This window comes from Hyperolius riggenbachi, chromosome 2 (assembly GCF_040937935.1).
Source record: "Hyperolius riggenbachi isolate aHypRig1 chromosome 2, aHypRig1.pri, whole genome shotgun sequence".
Taxonomy (NCBI): Eukaryota; Metazoa; Chordata; class Amphibia; order Anura; family Hyperoliidae; genus Hyperolius; species Hyperolius riggenbachi.
This window is the reverse complement of record NC_090647.1, coordinates 132,306,349-132,329,971: the sequence shown is the minus strand read 5'-3', so window position 1 is coordinate 132,329,971 and position 23,623 is coordinate 132,306,349. Positions and strand designations below refer to the sequence as shown.

At 44.7% G+C, this 23,623-nt stretch overlaps 1 protein-coding gene across 3 annotated transcripts in view; it reads left to right on the top strand.

Moving 5' to 3' along the window:
* Positions 1 to 23,623, top strand: part of ARHGEF25 (Rho guanine nucleotide exchange factor 25) — a 547,735-nt gene that overhangs the window by 188,171 nt on the left and 335,941 nt on the right. Inside the window, exon 1 of one of the 3 annotated variants that reach the window (XM_068267429.1) lies at positions 23,013 to 23,366. The exons of the other annotated variants lie outside the window; for them this stretch is intronic. Coding sequence (XP_068123530.1) covers positions 23,273 to 23,366 — 94 coding nt within the window. The 5' untranslated portion in view covers positions 23,013 to 23,272. Of the gene's footprint in view, positions 1 to 23,012; positions 23,367 to 23,623 lie in introns of those variants that run through there. 3 annotated transcript variants of the gene reach the window in all.

Sequence of the window (23,623 nt, the reverse complement as noted above, 5' to 3'; positions counted from 1 at the left end):
AATGACATTTCCATTAAATGCCGAATCCAATGCCCCTTTGTGGAGTCCTTCATTGATAATTAGACGCCAAGGCAGCAAGCTTGCTTATAACTACAGGATATAAAAACACTTTTCTGTTTACAAAATACAGTTGTCAAATTAGCTGCTAGATAATAAGAAGATAAAAACATTCAGCTGCTGGTGCTTTACTCTGCAGTATGTGTAATATAAATCCGACTGCAGATCTGCTAAATAAAACAGGGTGCATGTATAACCAGCCACGGCATATCAGGGAATCCGGGATATGATTTGTTTAAGTTTAATTTTTTTGTAAGGTAAAATGTTTATAAGAACTATAATTTTTTTTTTTGTTAATTAAAAACAGCCCCCCTTCAAGTGGACTCAGAACTTCCTCTCTGCTCTAAAAGATAAGCAACAGCATAATATCCTTTAAAGAGACTCTGTAACATCAAAAACCTCCCCTGGGGTGTACTCACCTCGGGTGGGGGAAGCCTCCGGATCCTAATGAGGCTTCCCACGCCATCCTCCGTCCCTCAGGGGTCTCGCTGCAGCCCTCCGAACAGCCGGCGACCGACTCGACTGTAGATTCAATATTTACCTTTGCTGGCTCCAGCGGGGGCGCTGTGGCTGCTTTCGGCTCGGAAATAGACGGAAATACCCGATCTCCGTCGGGTCCGCTCTACTGCGCAGGCGCCGGAAACTTGCGCCTGCGCAGTAGAGCAGACCCGACGCCGATCGGGTATTTCCGCCTACTTCGGAGCCGACAGCCGTCAGAGCGCCTGCGCAGGAGCCAGGAAGGTAAATATTGACATCACCGCTGCACGGAGGGCTGCAGCGAGACCCCTGAGGGACCGAGGATGGCGTAGGAAGCCTCATTAGGATCCGGAGGCTTCCCCCACCCGAGGTGAGTACCCCCCAGGGGACGTTTTGACGTTGCAGTTCCTCTTTAAACAAAAATATATATTCTTTACAGCTGATACAAGTCCTGCAATAAATCTGCAGTGTTTCTACTTCCTGCTTCCATGGAAGCCGACATAGGGTTAACATCATGTGTTTACAAATTAGCTGCTCTGCTGAGGCAGCCAGCTGACACAGATGAGAGATCAAATTACACTTGTGATTAGTCACAGATGAGGGGGAATTAGACAGGCTAAACTCACTAAATACATACAGGGTACATCAGGGCCGCGCCTGGGCGGGTGCATTGCAACTTAGGCGCCTCTCTCTGTCAGGCGCCGCCCGGCCACCGCTCACCCCCTCTGGCCGCCACTTCCTCTAGCCGCGCCCATTGGGCGCAGGGGGCGTGGTGCGCCGGGTGACTGACACCCAAGGGGGTGTCGCCACGACCCCCCATGGTGGGGGAAGAGCAGTGCTAGAAGGAGGGGTGGGGTGGGGACAGCCGCGGGGAGGGGGGACAGATCCCCCCCCTCCCTCACCTGGGTCCCCTCCTTCTGCCTCTCTTTCCCGCTGCTGGCCACCCGGTTCATCTCCCCGCTGTGGGGACCGCCTCCCGGAGGCAGAGCAGGGCTACAGCAAGATGGCTGCCGAAGCCCTGCTCTGGAGACTATTTGTGTCTCCAGGACAGGGCTTCGGGCGCCATCTTGCCGTAGCCCTGCACTCTGCCTGTCAGCGCGGGAGATCGTCGCTGGAGGATCGTCGGGGAGCTGCACATCAGAGGCCGGCCAGGTGAGTGAATTTTTTTTTCACAGCACTGCTCCCCACATAATGATTATTTTCTGGTGATTGCTCCCCATATAACGATTATTGTCTGGTGACTGCTCCCCACATAACGATTATTTTCTGGTGATAGCTCCCCAAATAATGATTATTTTCTGGTGAATGCTCCCCATATAACGATTATTTTCTGGTGAATGCTCCCCACATAACGATTATTTTCTGGTGATTGCCCCCACATTGCGATTATTTTCTGGTGATAGCTCCCCACATAACGATTATTTTCTGGTGATAGCTCCCCACATAACGATTATTTTCTGGTGATAGCTCCCCACATAACGATTATTTTCTGGTGATATCTCCCCATATAACAATTATTTTCTGGTGAATGCTCCCCACATTGAGATTATTTTCTGGTGAATGCTCCCCACATTGCGATTATTTTCTGGTGAATGCTCCCCACATAACGATTATTTTCTGGTGAATGCTGCGCACCTAGCGATTATTTTCTGGTGAATGCTCCCCACATAGCGTTATTTTATGGTGAATGCTGTGCACATAGCATTTATTTTCTGGTGAATGCCCCCACATTGCGATTATTTTCTGGTGAATGCTGCGCACATAACGATTATTTTCTGGTGAATGCTTCCCACATTGCAATTTTTTCTGGAGATTCCTCCCCACATTGTGATTATTTTCTGGTGAATGCTCCCCACATTGCGATTATTTTCTGGTGAATGCTCCCTGCATAACGATTTTCTGGTGAATGCTCCCCACATAACGATTATTTTCTGGTGAATGCTCCCCACATAACTATTATTTTCTGGTGATTGCTCCCCACATAACGATTATTTTCTGGTGATTGCTCCCCACATATCGATTATTTTCTGGTGATTGCTCCCCACATAGCCATTATTTTCTGGTGAATGCTGCCCACATAATGATTATGGACATGGGTGTGGTTATGTAGTTGGGCGCAGTTAATTTAACCACTCCCATAGGTGCCAGAGAAAATCTTGCACCCAGGTGCCAGGCACCCCAGGCTCACCCCTGGGGTGCATTCCTCTATTTTTTCCTTATGTCCTGTGCAAGAGTTTCAGTCCACTTTAAAGAACTATTAATCTCATTTTCCACCATGCAGGATGCGTAACAGAGCCTGCAAATATACCAAGCTACATACATTTAAAATTGGTAGGCATCTTGGTGCAGAAAACCCTCCCTTTGCAAAGGTCCTTTTCCCCAATGTTATGATTAAAGAGATATTTCCCATATTTTGTCTCCTCCAAAAAGTTTGTGGGGATAATGCAATGCGGAGCGGGGGGGGGGGGGGGGGGGGAGTTATGATGCCATCTGGTATCCAACGAGCCACCTCCACTCAGGTAAATAGGTAAGATGGATTTTTAACAGACCCCTTACTAATTTGCCTTATTTGTACAATTATGCTTAATAAACCAGATGAGGGTTGTAATCTTTTACTTTCTTCTCAATGTTGATAGAAGTCTTCAAACTCCTTCTCCAGAGCCCCTGTCTTGGTTCTCTACCAGTACATTGCTGAAGGTGATAGTCTATGTTGCTGGAAGGCTTTTTCTACATAGCTTGAAGAAATTATCAACATTAAGAAGAACATTTCACAACTTTCATAATGTTTATTGTCTACAATTTTCCGCATGAAGCAGACGAGTAAGAAGTCTTCTGAAACCCCTATTGCCTATTTGCCTGCACCCATATTAAGAGGGCGGCTAGATAGTGTCATAAGACTTCCTCATAGTATTACTCCCACCTACTCTGTGGAGTAAACGGAGGTGGAGAACTCCTTGTGCCCCTCTCTCCTCGGTATTATAAGCCATGTGGGTACATCTTGGCCAGATACTGACACTCATTGGTTTTGCCTTCCCAGACACACAACCTGCATGGTAGATAAAGGAATTAATAAGGTCTTAGGCTAAAATTGCATAGGGGTTGGTTGGATATTCCCAGAAATTTGCCATTGTCAGTTATACATCTCAAAATGATTTCTACCCAGGATGTGAAACTTGCATACAGTATTATAAGGGAGCAGCGCTACCTCTTACCCCACATGTTTTCTCTTATTTTGGTTAACTTCTTTGATGTAACTATGTAAAGCCCCTGGCTGGGCTTCTGATCAGATAGATATGCTTACAAGATAGTGTGCCTACCAAGAGGCATGCTGGGTCTGCTCCGAATGGGCAGTTTGTGATCCGGCACAATATGAATGGAGCCTTAAGCTGAATACTTACCTGAAGATGCAGAAAGCTGGATCACAACGACATCACCCAACGAGCATTTCCCGATCCGTCTTCCTTCCTGCCGGAACACACGACAGCACACAATGGGTGGGCACGAGAGTTCAAACAATCGCGGCACTTTGCGCGGGAGTCGCCAGGGATCTTAAAGTGAACCCGAGGTGAAAATAAACTAATGAGATAAACAATTGTATTGATGCTCCTATTCCTAAAATGACTTTTTTAGGTATCCCATGGTCTTATTTTAATTTTAAAACATTTACAAACTAGATTGAATGTTTTGTTGCTCAGTGTCAGCCTAATAAGAAGTTTCCCAGAGTTAGAAAAAGGTCAACGGTTTATGTATTGTATTGTGCTCTGCTCTCGGAAGTTGTATTCTGCCAGGAAAACTTTTAAGGCTGTAATTTGCTTATCAGTGATGCTTACTATATTCCCAACAAGATACGGACAAGACAGAAGCTGTCACTTCTATGCCTAAAAATTAACTCTTTCAGGCAGCAAAATAAAACAAGTAAAACAGCCAGGTTATTAATATGTTTTGCACTGTACATAACCATGTTTATCACATCATGCCGTTCGCCTAATCTCACACTCGTACCCACATTGCGAGATTGTGGAAAGATTGCTCGTCACTCAGAAAATTTCCGGTTGTCGGCAATTGCTCCCACATGGGTAGGATCTTTTACTCAATAAGAAGCCTCTAAAGTAAGAGTAAAATGTAGTGGTTTTTGCATGGCATTCTTACTGATTCAAGTCAATGAAAAATTCTGGCTATGCTGAATGATGACATCACTGTAACCACCGGGTGTGCTGCCAGTGTGTAAGAGCAGAAGAGCACAGGGTATGGTTTTCTGTGACACACTCTGGGTATTTTGTTAAGAGTCAAACATCGGAATGTGTTTGTAGAATGATCCTGGGAATGCTGGCACATATGTTGGAGCGGGCTTTGGGTGGCAAAGGAAGCAATGGAAACAGCGGGTGGAAATTTTGTATACATTTTCTGGTTCGGGCTGCATATGGTAGATCAATGCCTCGAGTTTCTATGTAAATATAAACAGGTTGGGAGAGTCAGCTTTGTCTTTAAAGCAGACCTGAAATTAGAACTTCATCTCAGCTTTAAAAGATAAGCAACAGCATATTAACCCTTTAAAGAAAAACATTTATTTGTTACAGCTGATGCAAATCCTACAAAAAAATCTGCACTGTTTCTACTTCCTGCTTTCATGGAAGCCGACATATTGTTAACATCCTGTGCTTTCAAATTAGCTTATCTGCCTTATCAAGCAGGTGACACAGAGGAGAGATCAAATTACAACTTGTGATTAGACATCCATGAGGGGGAATTAGACAGGCTAAACTCTAAATACATACACAGGGCATTTCTGTATGTTTTCGCCCTGTGCAAGAGTTCAGGTCCACTTTAACCACTAAATTAGAACACTGCATCGTAATAATATGTCAATTAAGGACTAATGAGAATAAGAAAAAAAAACTAAACACATAGTTATCATCCTGCCGAGAGTGTATAAAACTCAGAGTCAGCAGTATGTAAACATGGAACATTCCATTCATACATAAGATTCAATTATGCTAAAAACAAATAAATAGCAGCCAGACGAGACTGTTTCTAGGCACAGCTAGCATGCATCTCACCACCGTAATGCGGCTTTCGCTGGCGTTTAGATTCACTGCATATGAACGCTGCATGCCTGCCATAAGCTGAAGTGATGGATGCTGTGTAGGTCCTTTTTAGTGATGAGGCAGTCACATGCTATTTATACTATTTCCTAACTTTCCGATCCGTGTGTACAACCAGAAGATTCCAAGCCTACTGTAAGAAGAACAGATGTCTGTTAAAGCACTAATGCTATAAGGGTTACTAAAGCAAACATCACTCGGAGGGCCACAATGCCCTGTGAAAAAATCACACTGAGATCTTTAGCAAGGCCTGACCACATCTTCAAGGTTCTGATAGGCAGCATTAACCCTGGAGTGGGCTGAGGAGGATGGAGATCACATTTCCAGAGAAATAGGCCGCAGTTTCCTCTCCCAGCTTGGAATTAATGGAGCTGTCCCTGGCCTTGTATTGAACCAGCCCCATTTGTTTGCAGACAAGGGAGCTATCAGTAACCTCGGCTCAGTGCAAATGCAATAAACCTGATTTTTCAGCACTTAAAGAAACTAACAGTATTTAGAGCGAGCTGTACTGCTGAACAGTACTGATTGTTGATGCAAACAAAGCCCTCAATCGCAAGGTAAGCAACAATGGTGATAGGCAAGAGCTTTCAGTCTTTCATCGTGGCCGCATATGGGGCCTGGTGCAGTAAAGTTTGGTAAAGTTGCCATCCACAGGGAGTGCACGCCAATTTTACTGTTACTAGCACACAGGGGCACTGGACGATAACCCATTAGCCCTAAATGCATTGCTATGGTAACATGCGTTACCATAGCAATGCACATGTTACTGTGGTACCGCACATGGCTATTGGGTTAATAGCTGGTGCCCCCTGCGCTAGTAATGGTAAAAGTGTTGTGTGCTCCCTGCACATGGCATCTTTACTAGAGATTACTGCATTAGGCCCCTGGAGAGATGATCTAAAGGTCACACAGTCTTAAAGAACCTCTCCAGACAAATTGTTAATTAAACTTAAAGGGAACCTAAACTTAGAGGGATACGGATGTTTCCTTTTAAACAATACCAGTTTCCTGGTAGTCCTGCTGATTTATGTTGGCTGCAGTAGTGGTTGAATGAAACACCTGAAACAAGCATGCAGCTAATCCAGTCTGACTTCAGTCAGAGCACCTAATTTGCATGCTTGTTCAGGGTAAAATCTATATCCTTCTCAATTTAGATTCCCTTTAATATTAAGTCCTCCTCCCTCTCCCACCGCAGTAGTCCATGGTCCACAATATACCGTAGTAAAACAATGGTATTTAGGACCATTTTTACAAACTCTCCCACCATTTTTCACACTTCCCTGAGGAAGCTTCCCAGGGAGCGAGGCTCTTCTTGCCCTGGTGAAGCTAGCACTTGAATTTGTCCAGTAACTCCTGAGTGATGTCAGGTGTTAAGAAACTTTTTCATCACTGTTTAAACTTCATCAACGGCTCTCCTGTTTGAAGTTTAAACAGTCAGCGCAATGAGGGCTAGTTCACACTGGGTGATTTTTCAGCGCTTTGCTGATAGTCGGAGATCAGCAAAGCGCTGCTACTGATGTATCCCTATGGACACATTCACACAGCAGTGTTTGCGATTTCGATCAATTGCAAACGCACTGCATGCAGTGCTTCAGGGGCGATTACGCTGTGATTCTTGTTCTATTGAACGGGAATCACAAGCACAAAATGCAATGAATCGTGAGATTTTGCCTGAATATCGCGATCGCGGTCAAGTGGGGCCCCAAGCTCTGAGTGTGAACTGGCCCTGAGGCCTTTTGTGTATTTTTATATGGCAATGAAGAGCTACCTAACACAGATTACTATTGGAGACAGGACAGCTACCACAGAAGGTGAGCATTGTTCCTGGAGGTGGAGGAATCACGATTCATCCGGGTGTTTTCCTTATAAAACTGCACGAGGCTATCATAGATGGTGTGGTGCTTCAGTGACTGAATTTTACAGTCCGCGCAATGAATTGTTGCTTTTCTTGTGTTTTATTTTGAGGTATAATTATACTAGAATCAAGGCCAAGAGAGGAGACAAGAGAATGCAGTTCCCATTCATTGGTCAAGGTCCCCGTGTCAGTGATCTCGGCATCAATGAGATGCCTGTGGTCAGTTGTAAACACTGTAAGTTACACTTACATCCATTACTTCCTGTTTGCCTACTAAAAGCACGCCCAGGAAGCTAATGAGTGAGGACATCTTGTGGCCAAATAGTAAAATTACAACTACATACATTTATTTTAATAAAGAGACCTACACACAATTTAAAATTAACTCCTTACCTCCCACGCGCTCCCCAAAATACCCAAATAAAACTTTTGCATATTTACACATAAAAAACATTTGCATATAAAAAAAACATAAATAGTTATCTTAGGGACTGAACTTTTCTTTTAATAAGAAGTTTTAAATCAGGATGATACCATTTATTGGCTAACTACAAATGAATAAGAATAAACAAGCTTTCGGCCTTGCAGCCTTCGTCAGGTTTACATCCTGTTAGTTTGCAAGCTGGTGGTACAGACAGCTTATATACATGCAACATCAAAAGGGAAAACAGATTTCCCCAAGCTTCCATGGCAGCACTACGGGTATTGCCCCGCCCTCAATACCCCACAGGACCAATTATGTATAAATGTCTGCCCTTCCCTATTACATGTGTCTTTTTTTTTCGGTCCTCACCTCATAAGGACTTGCAGGTTAGTTCCTGCGCAACTTTTTTCCAAATAACCTCCCTCCTGGCCGCATAAAATGTGGTCTATTTCAGAGTACAGGTAGCCTTATCCTGTATTATGCCTCACAAACTCTAAATGAGTTTTTTTAGGCAAACCCCCGTTCTGCTGTCTCTGAGGGGGGTGCTGGTATTAGGCACCAGTAGGTATACAGGGGTTGCCTTTAAAGCCATAAATATGTGCTGGGCACGTGCTGTTACCTTATAGTGGATCAGGCTAATAGCTTGATTTTGGGGCGGCATCCTTCTCTCTCACATCCTACTGCTATCGGTGCCTCCTCTTGGGCTCCCCGGGTCCCCCTCTTCTGCCGCCAGACACCACGGGGCGGCTTATCGGCGTGCGCTCCACCGCCGAGTGGATGCACAGATTGACTCCGCCCCTTCGAGCCGAGCTGGAGCGCATGACGTCGGGCGACTTCCGCCCGCACGGGCCAGCTAATTGGAGCAGAGTGCGGAGAGCGGAAGCAGGGCCTCGGACGGCCCAGCCCCGCCCCCAGCTTCAGGCAACAGCCTTAAATAAGGCAGCGCTATGGCGGGCAAGGTGGCTATTGCGTGCGGCGTGGAGAGTGTGGCTGGCGATAGTCCCTTCTACAGGTACTAACATGCACAGTCATGGTCTATAGCATGGGGATAAAGCGGGGGAGGGGGGAGTATTCGTTACACTAAAGGGGTCTTTTATTCTACTTTACTCTTCCCCTTCCAGCTATGGCTTATGCAATGCGTTGGCCAGGTATGGATGCCAGAAAGCCCCGTTCAGAGCAGCATCAAGAAGAGAGGTAAGGAGGGGGGTCAGGTAGGTTCCTCTCTAGAAGCTGCTTAGGTTTTAAAAAGGCATGTGCTGCAGACATTTTTTATTTTTTTCTGCAGACACAGAAAGAAGCGCAAATCAAAATCGCGTTCCCCGAGAAGACGTTCCTCGAGAGACAGATCGCAGGAAAGATCGAGTAGAAGGAAATCAAAGCATCGTAGAGAAAGATCTAGGTCCAGATCTCCACGACATCATACATCACATCCACATAAAAATAACTGCTGGGGATGCGGTCAGGAGGCTGCTCCCGGGAAGACTGTCTGCATGAACTGTTTTCATGAGTTAGGAAGACAGGAGATGTCGGAGCCTGTGGATGTTTCAGAACTTATCCAAAAAGCAGTACAGGAATCTATTAAAAATTGTGTAGCGGCTTTACCGCCGCAGCAGTGTCAACCTTCAACTTCAGAGGTACAGACTAACCAGCAAGCTCATGGTGACCCAGAACTCATTGGAGTGTGTAAGGGACTACAATGGTCCTAAAAGCCCCCTTACTAAGATGTTAAGAAAAACAAAAATTTGCTTTCCTAAAACAGAAAGAATTTGCGATAATTCAGGTTGGAGTGAGCTCGAGATGTCTCCCAGAGCACCACTGCTGAATATATGCAAATTAACCATTGTACCCTTAGAAGCTAAACACACCTCCAGAACCGCTGGAATGCAATGATGTGTCAGCTTGTTAAATTGTACAGAGCCATAATAATCCAACATGCATACAGACTGTTTCGGATTGTTTGATCCTCATCAGTGCATGGCATGGATTAATTTGGCTCTATGAACTTCAGCTCAGAACCAGGTTGTTTCCTTAGGGGCCAATACAGTGGAAGATGAAAGCGAAATCGGATTCGATTTCGCCTTGGTAGAACCATTCATAAGAGCAGTCAGAAATGCCATTGAGTGGGAAGACTCAGAAGATGAACTGGAACAGACTAAGAAAAAGACTAAGAAACAATACTATAAACATTTGAAAAAGGAGAAATCGACCTTTCCAGTAATGGAAGAGATCCAGGCGGTCATTACAGACGAGTGGTCTAGACTGGATAAAAAATTACCCCTCACCAACAGATTTTCTAAATTGTATCCAATTCCAGTGGAAAATGCAAAACCGTTGGATACAGCTCCGCTAGTTGATGCCTCTGTCATACGTCTTGCCAATCACGTTACGCTCCCTCAAGATGACGCCATTTCATTTAAGGACACACTGGAGAGGAAGGTAGATTTCGACCTAAAGAAGATCTATACTATATCAGGTGGTTCCTGTAAGCCGGCAATAGCCTTGACGTCGGTGGGAAGAGCCATTCGGAGTTGGTCAGAGACTCTAGAGCAGGCCATTGAAGAAGATGACACAGAAGCGATTACTTCTACCCTTTCTAATCTGAAAATATCTGGAGATTTCGTGGGAGAGTCGGCCATTGATGTTCTCCGGGCCTCGGCGAGGTCAATGTTATATTCCGTGACAGCAAAGAGGGCCTTATGGTTGAAAGCGTGGGTTGCGGATCCGTCATCAAAATTATTGTGGTGCAAGATTCCGTATGACGGGAAATCCCTATTCGGAGAAAAGCTGGATTCGGCCATAAGCAAGGTTACAGGAGGCAAGTCCGGCCTATTACCTCAGGACAAGCGACCAGGGAAGCAGTCTTCTTTCAGTCAATCACAGACGCAATCGTTTAAATATAGGAATGCTAGGACATACAAGCCAGGAAAGAACTATAGAAGGAACTGGTCGTCTGGACAGTCATCCTTTAACAAGACCCAGAAGCAAAAATCGACTTCAGGTCCACAGTCAGGTAAAAAGTCCTTTTGACAATTACAAAGTCCAACTTTGTCCTGTCGGCTCGAGACTACAAAACTTTGCACAGGTATGGAAGGACAATGTCCAGTCATCCTGGGTAAAGAAGACAATTGCCACAGGACACTCTTGGACATTCGTAAAACAACCTCCTCTCGCACGTTTCATTCGCACAAAGGTGCCAACTCGTCCAGAAAAAAAGAAAGATATTAAAAGAATACCTGACAGGACTTCTAGAGAAACAAGCAATTGTGCCGGTACCCCTTCAGGAGCATGGAACAGGATTCTATTCAACCCTGTTTTTTGTTCAGAAGAAAACAGGAGATTGGAGACCGGATCTCAACCGGAAAAACCTAAACTCATTCATTTTCCTAGAAAGGTTCAAGATGGAATCAATCAACACCATTATTTCCATAGTGCGGCCCCAGGACTATTTACTCTTTGATAGATCTAGAGGACGCATACTTGCACGTTCCTATAAAGCCCAACTTCCAGAGGTATCTTCGCTTCGCTGTCCAGGAGAGTCATTTCCAGTTTGTATGCCTCCCATTCGGCATTTGTACAGCACCCAGAACTTTTTCCAAGATACTAGTGGAAGTGATAGCGTTGCTCAGAATGCAAAATATAAGAGTATTCCACTACTTGGACGATGTGTTACTGTTAGCGAATTCGAGAGAACAAACCATTGCTCACAGGAAGATTCTTATAGACACATTAATGGAATTCGGGTGGCTCATCAACTTTCAGAAAAGCCAGCTAGAACCGACGAAAGACCTTATCTACTTGGGTGCAAGATTTCTAACAGACAGGAATTTAGTTTGTATCCCGGATCAGAAGATCCCAATTATAAAAGAAAGAGTGCTGAGAATTCTTCTCTCACATCGCCTCGAAGCACGGGTATGCATGGAAACCCTAGGGACAATGGCGGCAGCCATACCCATGGTACCTTGGGCACAATGGCATCAGAGATTACTCCAAAACGGATTCCTGATACAGTGGGATGGCATAGATCTCCATCAACCGATTCTAATATCTCAACTTATGAAGAAGGACCTAGGCTGGTGGCTCTCAGACACGAATCTCCTAAAGGGACTTCCACTGCTTTCAGATCGGCCGATAGAAATAGCAACAGACGCGAGCGCGTCAGGATGGGGCGCGATCTGCCAAGACCAGACAGCACAGGGCCAATGGCCTCGATACATGTCAAAGTGGCCAGCAAACAAACTAGAGCTACGAGTAGCCTACTGCGCTCTTTGTCATTTCCAACGGCTAGTGAAAGACAAAGCAGTGCTGATGAAACTGGACAACATTACGGCAGTCTCTTACATTCGCCACCAAGGGGGAACTCGGAGTTATTCACTGTTGATGGAGGCCGAGAAAATCTTCAGATTTGCTGTAGGCAATCTTCAGTCTCTGACAGCGGTTCACATTCCGGGAGTCCTGAATACGGTCCCAGATTATCTAAGCCGACATCAGGTTTCCAACGGAGAGTGGTCTCTATCCCAGAAAGCGTTCAATATGATCTGTGCCCGATGGGGAGTGCCAGAGATAGACCTAATGGCAACCAGAGCCAACAGGAAATTGAAGAGATATTACAGCAGATTCCTGGACTCGGAAGCGGAGGAGGTGGATGCCCTAACGGCACCCTGGCACTTCCAGATGGGCTATGTCTTCCCTCCAATCCCGATTATTCTCCGCCTGCTGTTGAGGCCCAAATCAGGAAAGCCAGCAACATCCCTAGGACTGAACTCCTGAAATATAAGCAAAACCAGAAAGAGGAACGTGTCCCTTTGGTTGTCACCTACAACCCACACCTGGAAATCTTAAGGAGGATTGCTAAGGAACTTCATCCCATTTTACACAAGGATCACAGACTGAGAACGATATTCCCTAAACCTCCACTCTTGTCATATCGGCAACCACACAATCTAAAACAGATGATTGTCAGGAGCTCTTTGAATAGGCCTCAACAAAACGGAACATCACCCTGCCGACAAAAAATATGTGGGACCTGCAGACACATTTACTCCACTGACAGGGTAACGATACCAGGTTCATAACAGGAGTACAGAGTACAAGGTAAATTTTCTTGTGGGTCCACCAATCTGGTATATCTGATCATGTGTGCTAAATGCCCCAATGTTATGTACGTGGGAGAAACTGGACAAACTCTGCGCAAACGTATGAATGGACACAGGCACACTATTAATGATACCAAATCTGGACTCCCAGTTGCTACACACTTTCGGTCCAACGGACACAGCATGGATGATCTTCGTGTCACTGCCCTGAAGGGCGGCTTCAAAACGTCAAATGACCGATTAATAGCAGAAACAAAATTTATAAATTGTTTCAAAGCTGTGCAGAAGGGTTTGAATAAGGACAACAACTTTCTATATTGGTATGAGATTGATGATATATGAACTGTCTCAGCCACCCTAGCTGAACTTGTGAACTAAGAATTTACGATACCTCTGGGTCAATCCTAATACCAGGTCTGTGAGCAATAAAGTAAACAAGGATCCTTATCTTACCCCATTTAGATGGTCTGTTTGTATTAAGGCATCTTAATGATGTATTTATGCTTGAAAAAAATATCTGTTTTCCCTTTTGATGTTGCATGTAAATAAGCTGTCTGTACCACCAGCTTGCAAACTAACAGGATGTAAACCTGACGAAGGCTGCAAGGCCGAAAGCTTGTTTATTCTTATTCATTTGTAGTTAGCCAATAAATGGTATCATCCTGATTTAAAACTTCTTGCTTTTACTGATGGCTAACACGGTACAATACCCTACTTCTTTTAATAAGTATGTCAAGAGGGTATATTACTGTTATTTTCTAAATTATGGGCTTATAAATAGTAAAGGACACAAAACTGAAAAAATGCACCTTTATTTCCAAATAAAATAATCGCACCGTACATTGTGATAGGGACATAATTTAAATAGTGTAATAACTGGGGTAAATGGACAAATACATTTTTTTCTTAATATACCTGTTAAAATGCATTTAGAAAAAAATAATTCTTAGCAAAATGTACCACCCCAAAAATGCCTAATTGGTGGTGGAAAAAACAAGATATAGATTATTTTGTTGTGACAAGTAGTGATAAAGTTATTGGTGAATGACTGGGAGGAGCGCTGAAATTTGAAAATTGCTCAGATGCATAAAGTGAAAATATACTGAAGGCTGAAGTGGTTAAAGCTGACAGCCTATGTCAGTCAACAGAGCTGTTGTTTACATCTAATGTGAATTTTTGCATGCAAAAATAACCAAACCTGTTGCAAAGTTAATGCTCCTTCTCAAGCCTAACATGCATTAGTCATAAGGTATACATTAAACAATTATATTCAACTCACAAGAGCCTAGAGCCCCTTATAAAAAATCCGGGCCTGCATACTGCTGACCACAGAAAGTTGATGTCTCAGTCAACGAGGTGGGAGGGGTCAGGTGTTTACTATCTGATTACCTCACATGGATGATGATGGATTAGAGGCAGGAGTTTGGACAGTGACCAGAGGCCTGGTCTGAACAGGAAAATAACCTACAGGACTGAGCCAGCCAAGTGCTCTCAATATGTTCAAAATACCAAAGTGTAATGTACAAAACATACATTGCTTGTTAGAGAGGAACTGTACTGAAGCTTATTTTTTACAACATTAATTTGTATTTGTTTGCCTATTGTAAAATAATTCCTCTCTCTGATGTACATTTTGAGATTTATTACAGGTGCCAATATCTTTAGTCCTGTCAGGTGATCTAGGTGCATATAACTTGTGCATTCCACAGAAAGAGATACGGGTTGCTTGGCAGTCGGAAACAGCCATCATTTCCCACAATGCAACAAGGCTCACAGACAGGAAACCGTCATGTCCTAGGTCCTAGGTCCTGACCCCACAGCCATACAGAGATTTATCATCGGAAAGGGGGTATCAGCTACTGAATCAGATGACGTTCAATCCTCTTTGATGCAAACTTACTTTCATATGCTTTGAATATGGGAGGCTGAACAAGGGCTGTATGAAATGAAAAGGTACTTATGTCATTTTATTCAATGGCACTTCAGGAGATTGTAGACATGATGCTGTGTACTCATAGTGAGTGCCGGTCCTGTGTTTATCTCCCATAGATTCTAATAAACAATTGATAAAGGCTTGGTGTAAAGGTGAATGGCACTGAGCGGACTCTCTCCATTCACCATTGAATCACAGCACTCTCATAGGAAATCCGTCTACTGACACAGTGCTAGTCCGCCCTATTCATGTGAAAACATTAGGCCAGCTAAAGGTCCTCACTGCTCATACTAAAATGTTATTTCCATGTGTACCTCTCTTTTTTCTGTGGACTTTTTGTATTTCACGTCTGTGTTGTTAACTTGTAGTGGCCGGTGTCCTCCACATTCAATAAACCTTCCTTCCTCTAGTTTGGAATGATGCCAAAGCACCTGGACTGTAAATCCTCAATGTTTAAAATGCATTTGGCACTTTGCAGTGTTTATTAATATTATATCCTCTGCTATGAAGATGAGGGTGTTTTACTGCTTTTAAAGGCCTACTTCAGGCACATTTTACAGAAATGCAGTTCTAAAAAAGATGTGGATTAAAATGAAATTGCAATAGCAACACAATATAAAACCCCCAAATTTAGTCAGCAAGCCATCCGTGGTTCCTGAGATCACTATGTAAACAGATGTAGCCTTATCTCTCTACCCTTTCTCCCATAAAAAACAGGCCTCTTGCAGTGATACGATTAAAAAAAAAGGCCTGGCAAAAAAAAGGTCTGAATTGCAATACATATATGTAGTCTAGGCACTGTGCAGAGTTAGATGAACATATAAAGTTTACATCTAATACATCATATTGGATAGAACAGACTCACATTTATATCTGTAAGTAGCACTTCCTTACAGGCCTTTTGCTGTTACCACTTTTACTCCGATACCTTTTTATTGTAATATAAATTGCGCTATTTATCATCTGTAACTCATGATTATGTTGAATATAACTTTGTCGTTTGTGTTATATTGTTCACTAGAATGTTCAGTCCCAAAGGGACAATATCAATGCTGTTGGCATATTATTCCTTGAAAATGTTCAATTAAATATTTTTGAAACTAAAAAACGTATATCTGCATCAAGTTATCATACTGGATCTTCCAACCTCCATTGAAAATAGATGCAGCCTTGCTGCCTCAGATTGTCTGCATGTGCCCATTGCATGTCCAGTGTCATTTGGTTACCGAGAAGTAATGGGGGACAGAATTGTAGTGAAGGACTCATTAATTCCACAGCAGTAACATTGTAGTCAAAAGCCTAGAAGAAAAGATTTATTGAAGTTAAGTATAGAATTTTCTTAAATGTCAGCATTGCCCATGCCCACCATCTTCTAACCCATTGCTGCAGACCTGAAGGTACAATATAAACAATGTGTATAGCTCCCCTTTAAAGAGGAACTCCAGTGAAAATAGTGTAATAAAAAGTGCTTAATTTTTTACAATGATTCTGTATAAATGAATTAAATGTTTAGCCCATTGTAAAAGCTTTGCTCTCCCTGATTTACATTCTGACATTTATCACATGGTGACATTTTTACTGCTGGCAAGTGATGTCACTGGAAGGAGATGCTGTTTGCTTTTTTGGCAGTTGGAAACAGCAGTTATTTCCCACAATGCAACGAGATTCACAGACAAGAATCTGCCAGGACCGTGGTTCTCAGAGTTTGCTGGGGGGGGTGGGGGTAGTTCACCACAATATCAGCCATACAGAGCCCCCTGATGATCCGTTTGTGAAAAGGAATAGATTTCTCATGGGAAAGGGGGTATCAGCTACTGGCTGGGATAAAGCTCAATTCTTGGTCACTGCTTCTCTTTAAAGTGACTCTCCAATCAATTTCTTAAATGTAGGGAGACCTTCCAAATAAAGCTACACATAGGCCTCAATTCACTAAACTTAACTCCTGTCTTTAATAACTCTTCAGAGCTGTTTTACAGTTATCACAATTCTATCACCATGGTGATAACTGTAAAACAGCTCAGAAGAGTTATCAAAGACAGGAGTTAAGCTTAGTGAATTGAGGCCTATAGTCAGTTGTCTTTTTTTCTTTGCTGGTCACTGAAACTAATTGAAAGATAAGAGCATAGTGGCTTTTGCCAATTGTATTCTCTCTCCTTACATTCCCATAATGCCTTTCATCTGAAGGGGCAGGATGTGGCAGTTAGCTTTAATGACAGGGGATCATCACCACTGTTACTGTTACGCTGGAGACCTGTAGAGGAAAGAAGACGATAACTGGGTCCATCAAAAACCTACTGTATGTATTTGGCCACCAAGCTAAAGTTCAGCTTTTCAGAGTTCGCCTTTTAAAGTAATATCTACAGTTACCAGGGGATCCGTTGAAAAGGGCTCCTGAGTTGCCTGTATGAAAAGGGCTCCTCCATAGACATCAATGTTATTTCTGAAAATATGGTCTACAAGGCGGTGAAAAGGGCTCCGGAGTTTTGATAAAGGCTACAAGCGGGCGCCCTTTTGTAGCCCATATTTTTTTTTAGGCTACAAGGTTTTTGGCTACAAAAGGGCACCCCTTTGTAGCCCATATTTTTTATTCAGCTACAAGGTTTTTGGCTACAAAAGGGCACCCCTTTGTAGCCCATATTTGTATTCGGCTACAAGGTTTTTGGCTACAAAAAGGCACCCCTTTGTAGCCCATATTTTTTATTCAGCTACAAGGTTTTAGGCTACAAGGTTTTTAATTCTGCTACAAAAGGGAACCCTTTTATAGCCGATATTTTTGATTCAAAGTGTGCAGGGGAGGTTAGGATTATGCATCACAAGGGGGCGGGGGGCGGGGGGGGTCTTAGGGTTAGGCACCTCCTAGGGGATTAGGGTTAGGCGCCAATCGGGGGAGGGTTCTGTGTGAGAGTAGGGAGCAGTTAGGTCATAATAATCACTTTTCTTAGCTATATCTAGAGCCCTTTTATAACCCAACAAATTTTGCCTAATAAACTAAAACTAGCTTTTTCGGCTACACCAGGTGCCCTTTGTAGCCAAATTAGGCATATATGGGCTACATCAGGCGCCCTTTGTAGCCGAAGTTGGCATATATGGGCTACACCATGTGCCCTTTGTAGCCGAAGTTGGCATATGGGCTACACCAGGCGCCCTTTGTAGCCGAAGTTGGCATATGGGCTACACCAGGCGCCCTTTGTAGCCGAAGTTGGCATATATGGGCTACACCATATGCCCTTTGTAGCCGAAGTTGGCATATGAGCTACACCACGTGCCCTTTTTGTAGCCGAATTTGGTATATATGGGCTACACCAGGAGCCCTTTTTTACAGGAGCCCTACAATCTTACGCAAGAGGGTGCTTGGTACAATAGAGTATCTCTATAGGGCACAGAGATACAACCTCCAGCAAGCTGGAACAGCAGACAACAATAATAATATACAGTGTAAATTCAAGTCTGTGGAAATATCCACCACACCGTAATTCCTCAGAGGTGTGGTTACCTCTGAATGGGAACCCTGTGTGTGAGATCCTCCAAAGGATGGAGTGTAGGAGTCTCGGCCTCTAGCAGCAAGGGTTTGCTAGTGGCGGTCGTCTCAAAGAGGCAAGCCTCTGATAGAACCCTACAGTGGGAGACGTTCCACTGAAGGGAGAAAGGTCAGACAAAATGAGGTTCGGCAACAGATCAGGCGGCAGCAGTACAAAAACGTGAGACAAGAGAATAGTCGGAAACCAAGCCAATAGTCGATAACGGTATGGGCTGGCGAAGTACAATATCAGGAAGCAGAGGAGTGGTCAAGACAGGCACAGAATCATACACGATAAATCAAACAGTAATAATATGTGCAAAAGGTGGATCAGCGCATTTCCTTGCTAAGTAATAATATGTGTATATATTGGCGATAAACCAATATATAACACAATATCAGAGACAAGGCTGACTAGGTCTGAGTGCTGACACAGGGTATCGCAAACACAGACGAAGTATGACTGAAAAGCACTTCCTTATATACTGCCTGGGAGAGAAGTCTCCACCCCAGGCAGCAACCAATCAGAGCAGGCTAATATGTCAGCTGATCTCCAGGTCAGCTGACACGCTTTCTAAGAGTATAAAGGCTTGTCTGTCGTGTGCGCCCGCCCCCTAGAGGCAAGATGGCAGAGTCCTGGTGAGCAGCTTGCTGGTGAATTTGGAGCAGAGTGCTCGGACGGGTTTGCGCAGCGGATGCGGACGAATTTCCGCATCCCGCGTTGGAAAGTCCGCTTGCCGGATTGAATGCGACCATATTTCCGCAATCCATCCGGCGTTGCGGATTTTTCGTTACAGCTTGGTAGTCTGAAAATAAAGCTACATATCCACAGGGGGTTATGTGGCCAAGCTTTGTTGACTGAGCAGCCACAATTCGGTGCATACCCGTTTTCAGACTCTGGATATGTGTATGTTGCTATGCCAGGGGGAGGGGGCAGAGGGAAAGTTTGCTCCTGCGATGTAGCAGCTTCTGGTGGGCGGGGTTGCGACAAGAACAACGGGTCTGGGTGTCAGGCATGCGACATGCGGGATCTTTAGTGATCATTTTTGCGAGGCTGTACCCATGCTGACCTGCCCACCTGATTCTCGGTAATGGTGGATTCTCAGTACTGACAAACAAAAATGACAGCGCTCACAGGCTGCAACTGGCCTATAAACCATCAAGGGGCGTGTACAGACCCCCAGGGGCTAAATACACGCCTTGAATCCAAATCAGATGCAAAATTATGCAAATTTAAGTGCTAATGTATGTGCTAGTCCCTAATCTAAAATTTGAATGCAGATTGGATGCAGGCTACCAGTAGCCTACCACAAGTATACTTAGAACATTTTACATAGAGAAAAGGGTGTAGGCAGCGCTTCCAAATACAGAAGGCTGCACCTGAATTGATTAAGCTGCAGAGAAGTGCAGAGCTCCAATGGACCATATTACACAACATGCATTCAAACAGGTACAGCAATGGAGGGCGTTAGCTTCAGCAAATAATATGTGCACAAATCATTTCCTACTAGACTTCCCCCCGGCGTTGACGTGCCCCCTCGGGGAAGACCTACCACTAACCTGACATTAAAAGCATAACTTACCTGGTGCGACTTATCATACAATGGTATACACATCTCTTCAAGACCGACAAACAAAAATGACAGCGCTCACAGGCTGCAACTGGCTTATAAACCATCAAGGGGCGTGTACAGACCCCCAGGGGCTAAATACACGCCTTGAATCCAAATCAGATGCAAAATTATGCAAATTTAAGTGCTAATGTATGTGCTAGTCCCTAATCTAAAATTTGAATGCAGATTGGATGCAGGCTACCACAAGTATACTTAGAACATTTTACATAGAGAAAAGGGTGTAGGCAGCGCTTCCAAATACAGAAGGCTGCACCTGAATTGATTAAGCTGCAGAGAAGTGCAGAGCTCCAATGGACCATATTACACAACATGCATTCAAACAGGTACAGCAATGGAGGGCGTTAGCGTCAGCAAATAATATGTGCACAAATCATTTCCTACTAGACTTCCCCCCGGCGTTGACGTGCCCCCTCGGGGAAGACCTACCACTAACCTGACATTAAAAGCATAACTTACCTGGTGCGACTTATCATACAATAAGCCCTCCATTGCTGTACCTGTTTGAATGCATGTTGTGTAATATGGTCCATTGGAGCTCTGCACTTCTCTGCAGCTTAATCAATTCAGGTGCAGCCTTCTGTATTTGGAAGCGCTGCCTACACCCTTTTCTCTATGTAAAATGTTCTAAGTATACTTGTGGTAGCCTGCATCCAATCTGCATTCAAATTTTAGATTAGGGACTAGCACATAAATTAGCACTTAAATTTGCATAATTTTGCATCTGATTTGGATTCAAGGCGTGTATTTAGCCCCTGGGGGTCTGTACACGCCCCTTGATGGTTTATAAGCCAGTTGCAGCCTGTGAGCGCTGTCATTTTTGTTTGTCGGTCTTGAAGAGATGTGTATACCATTGTATGATAAGTCGCACCAGGTAAGTTATGCTTTTAATGTCAGGTTAGTGGTAGGTCTTCCCCGAGGGGGCACGTCAACGCCGGGGGGAAGTCTAGTAGGAAATGATTTGTGCACATATTATTTGCTGAAGCTAACGCCCTCCATTGCTGTACCTGTTTGAATGCATGTTGTGTAATATGGTCCATTGGAGCTCTGCACTTCTCTGCAGCTTAATCAATTCAGGTGCAGCCTTCTGTATTTGGAAGCGCTGCCTACACCCTTTTCTCTATGTAAAAGGATTCTCAGTACTGTCGTAGTATACTGAGTGCTCCCTCAATGCTCAGTTTACATTTGCAGTACCAGGGAAGCACAGAGTGACAGTACTGAGGGACCAGTGACAGTACTGAGGGGGCACTCAATTTACAGTGACAGTACTGAGGGAGAACTCAGTTTGCAGTGGCAGTAACAAGGAAGCACAGAGTGACAGTACCAAGGGATCATACAGTATCAGTACTGAGAGGGCACTCAGTGTACAGTCAGGGCCGGTTTAAAGGCCCCAAGGCCCTGGGGCAAACTTAAGTGTGGGGCCCCCCTGCCTAAGACGTCATACCCCGCCCCCCCGATTGCTGCCCGGGTTCCTGCGAGTGCCCCCTGTAATTACTAATTACCTATCTCAGCGGGAGGGCAGGAAGCGGCTGCACATTCCGTGTACTCCGCTCTGAGGCTGGCACGCTGTCTTCTTCCTTCTCTATGACCTGGCACGTAATGTGTAAGCATGCGCCGGGTCATAGAGTGGGAAGGAGACAGCGTGCCAGCCTCAGAGTGTACATGGCATGTGCAGCCGCTCCCTGCCTGCACGCTGAGATAAATAATTACAGGAAGCAATCGCAGGGACTCGGAGAGCAGCATTGACAGGGAGGGCGGCGCGGGGCCCCAGGGCAATTGACCCATTTGCCTCTATGGGAGCGCCGGCCCTGTGTACAGTGACAATACTGAGGGTGAACTCAGATTACAGTGGCAGTTAAGGTGGCCACACACGATACAATAAAATGATCCGATTTTACAGCAAATCGATAAATATGATCGGCTCTACCGAAAAAAAAAATCGAAAACATTTTTTTCATTCGACTGAAAAATCCGATCGGATTTCCAGGTTTTTTTGATTTTTATCAATCCGGAATGCTGGAAATGTTTCTTCAATTTTTCTAAAGATTGTATGGTTTGTGTTAGATTGTCAATGTATTAATATACACACCCTAGCAATTTTCTGAGTTTCCAATCATTTTTATCAAAGTTGGGGGAAAAAATTGAACATATGTGGATGGTACATTGGTCAGATTTTTGAAATGTTACAATCAGTCAGAAAAATTGATTGCAATTCTTGAATTGAACAGAAACTTAAAAAGTGTATGGTGTGTGGCCACATTAAAAGGGAAACACAGAGTGGCAGTGCCAAGGGATCATACAGTGGCAGTACTGAGAGGGCACTCAGTTTCCAGTGACAGTGCTGAGGGGTACTCAGTTTCCAGTGACAGTACTGAGGTAGCATTGTTTCCAGTGGCAGTGCCTGAGGAAGCACTCAATTTACAGTGGCAGTACCAGGGAAGCACAGAGTGACAGTACTGAGGAGGCACTCAGTTTAGTGGCAGTACTAAGGGGTCACTCTATTTACAGTGGCAGTACCAGGGAAGCACAGACTGACAGTACTGAGGGATCATACAGTGGCAGTGCTGAGGGGGCACTCAGTTTACAGTGGCAGTACCAGGGAAGCACAGAGTGACAGTCCTGAGGCTTTATACAGTGGCAGTACCAGGGAAGCACAGAGTGACAGTCCTGAGGCATCATACAGTGGCAGTACCAGGGAAGCACAGAGTGACAGTCCTGAGGCATCATACAGTGGCAGTACCAGGGAAGCACAGAGTGGCAGTCCTGAGGCATCATACAGTGGCAGTACCAGGGAAGCACAGAGTGGCAGTCCTGAGGCATCATACAGTGGCAGTAGCGCTAGCTAGAATAGATGGAGGGAGGAAGAAGCGGTTTGTGGAAGAGCCAGTGATGCCTGACTCCTCCTCAGCAGCAGCAGAGCTCAGTCAGAGCAGCACTTCAGCTTCTTCTCTCTGAGCCCCTCTCGGCGGCCAGCAGCTGGCTTGTCTCATTCTCTGCTCCTCGTACACATGCGATCCGTCCAGCAGTGTGTATCTATCTGTGTGTGCAGAGCGCTCCTCCCTCGCTGCCATCCTCCCGTCCCTCCCCTCTCCTGTGCTGTGCTGGACTCTGTCTGTACCGGGGGTGCCTCCTCATCACTGGCATGCTTTGGAGCGGGCTCGGCATCACCATGCCTGGGGAGCAATGAGAGGGGGCAAACCACGCCACGGCTGTGCTTGCCAAAGTCTCTTCCGTAAAGTGGTGTCTCAGTGCAGCTGCTGCTACGCCCGGGTGAGAGGTTAGTGGAAGCTGCTATGTCACTTTTCTGTGTGTGTGTCGCTGGGCACTGCGTGCCGTCTATGCTGGCAGTCCCACAACAACGCTGCCATCCCCAACTTTACACTGCCGACTACTAATTGATGTTTACAGCAGAGGGCTAATGATGTGTTTCCCAGCCCTGTCTGTATAATTTATATACTGCTCACTGCCACAGCCCCAAGCACTGATCTCCATTATCACTGAATAGTTTCCTATGTAAGGAAAACAACTCGCATG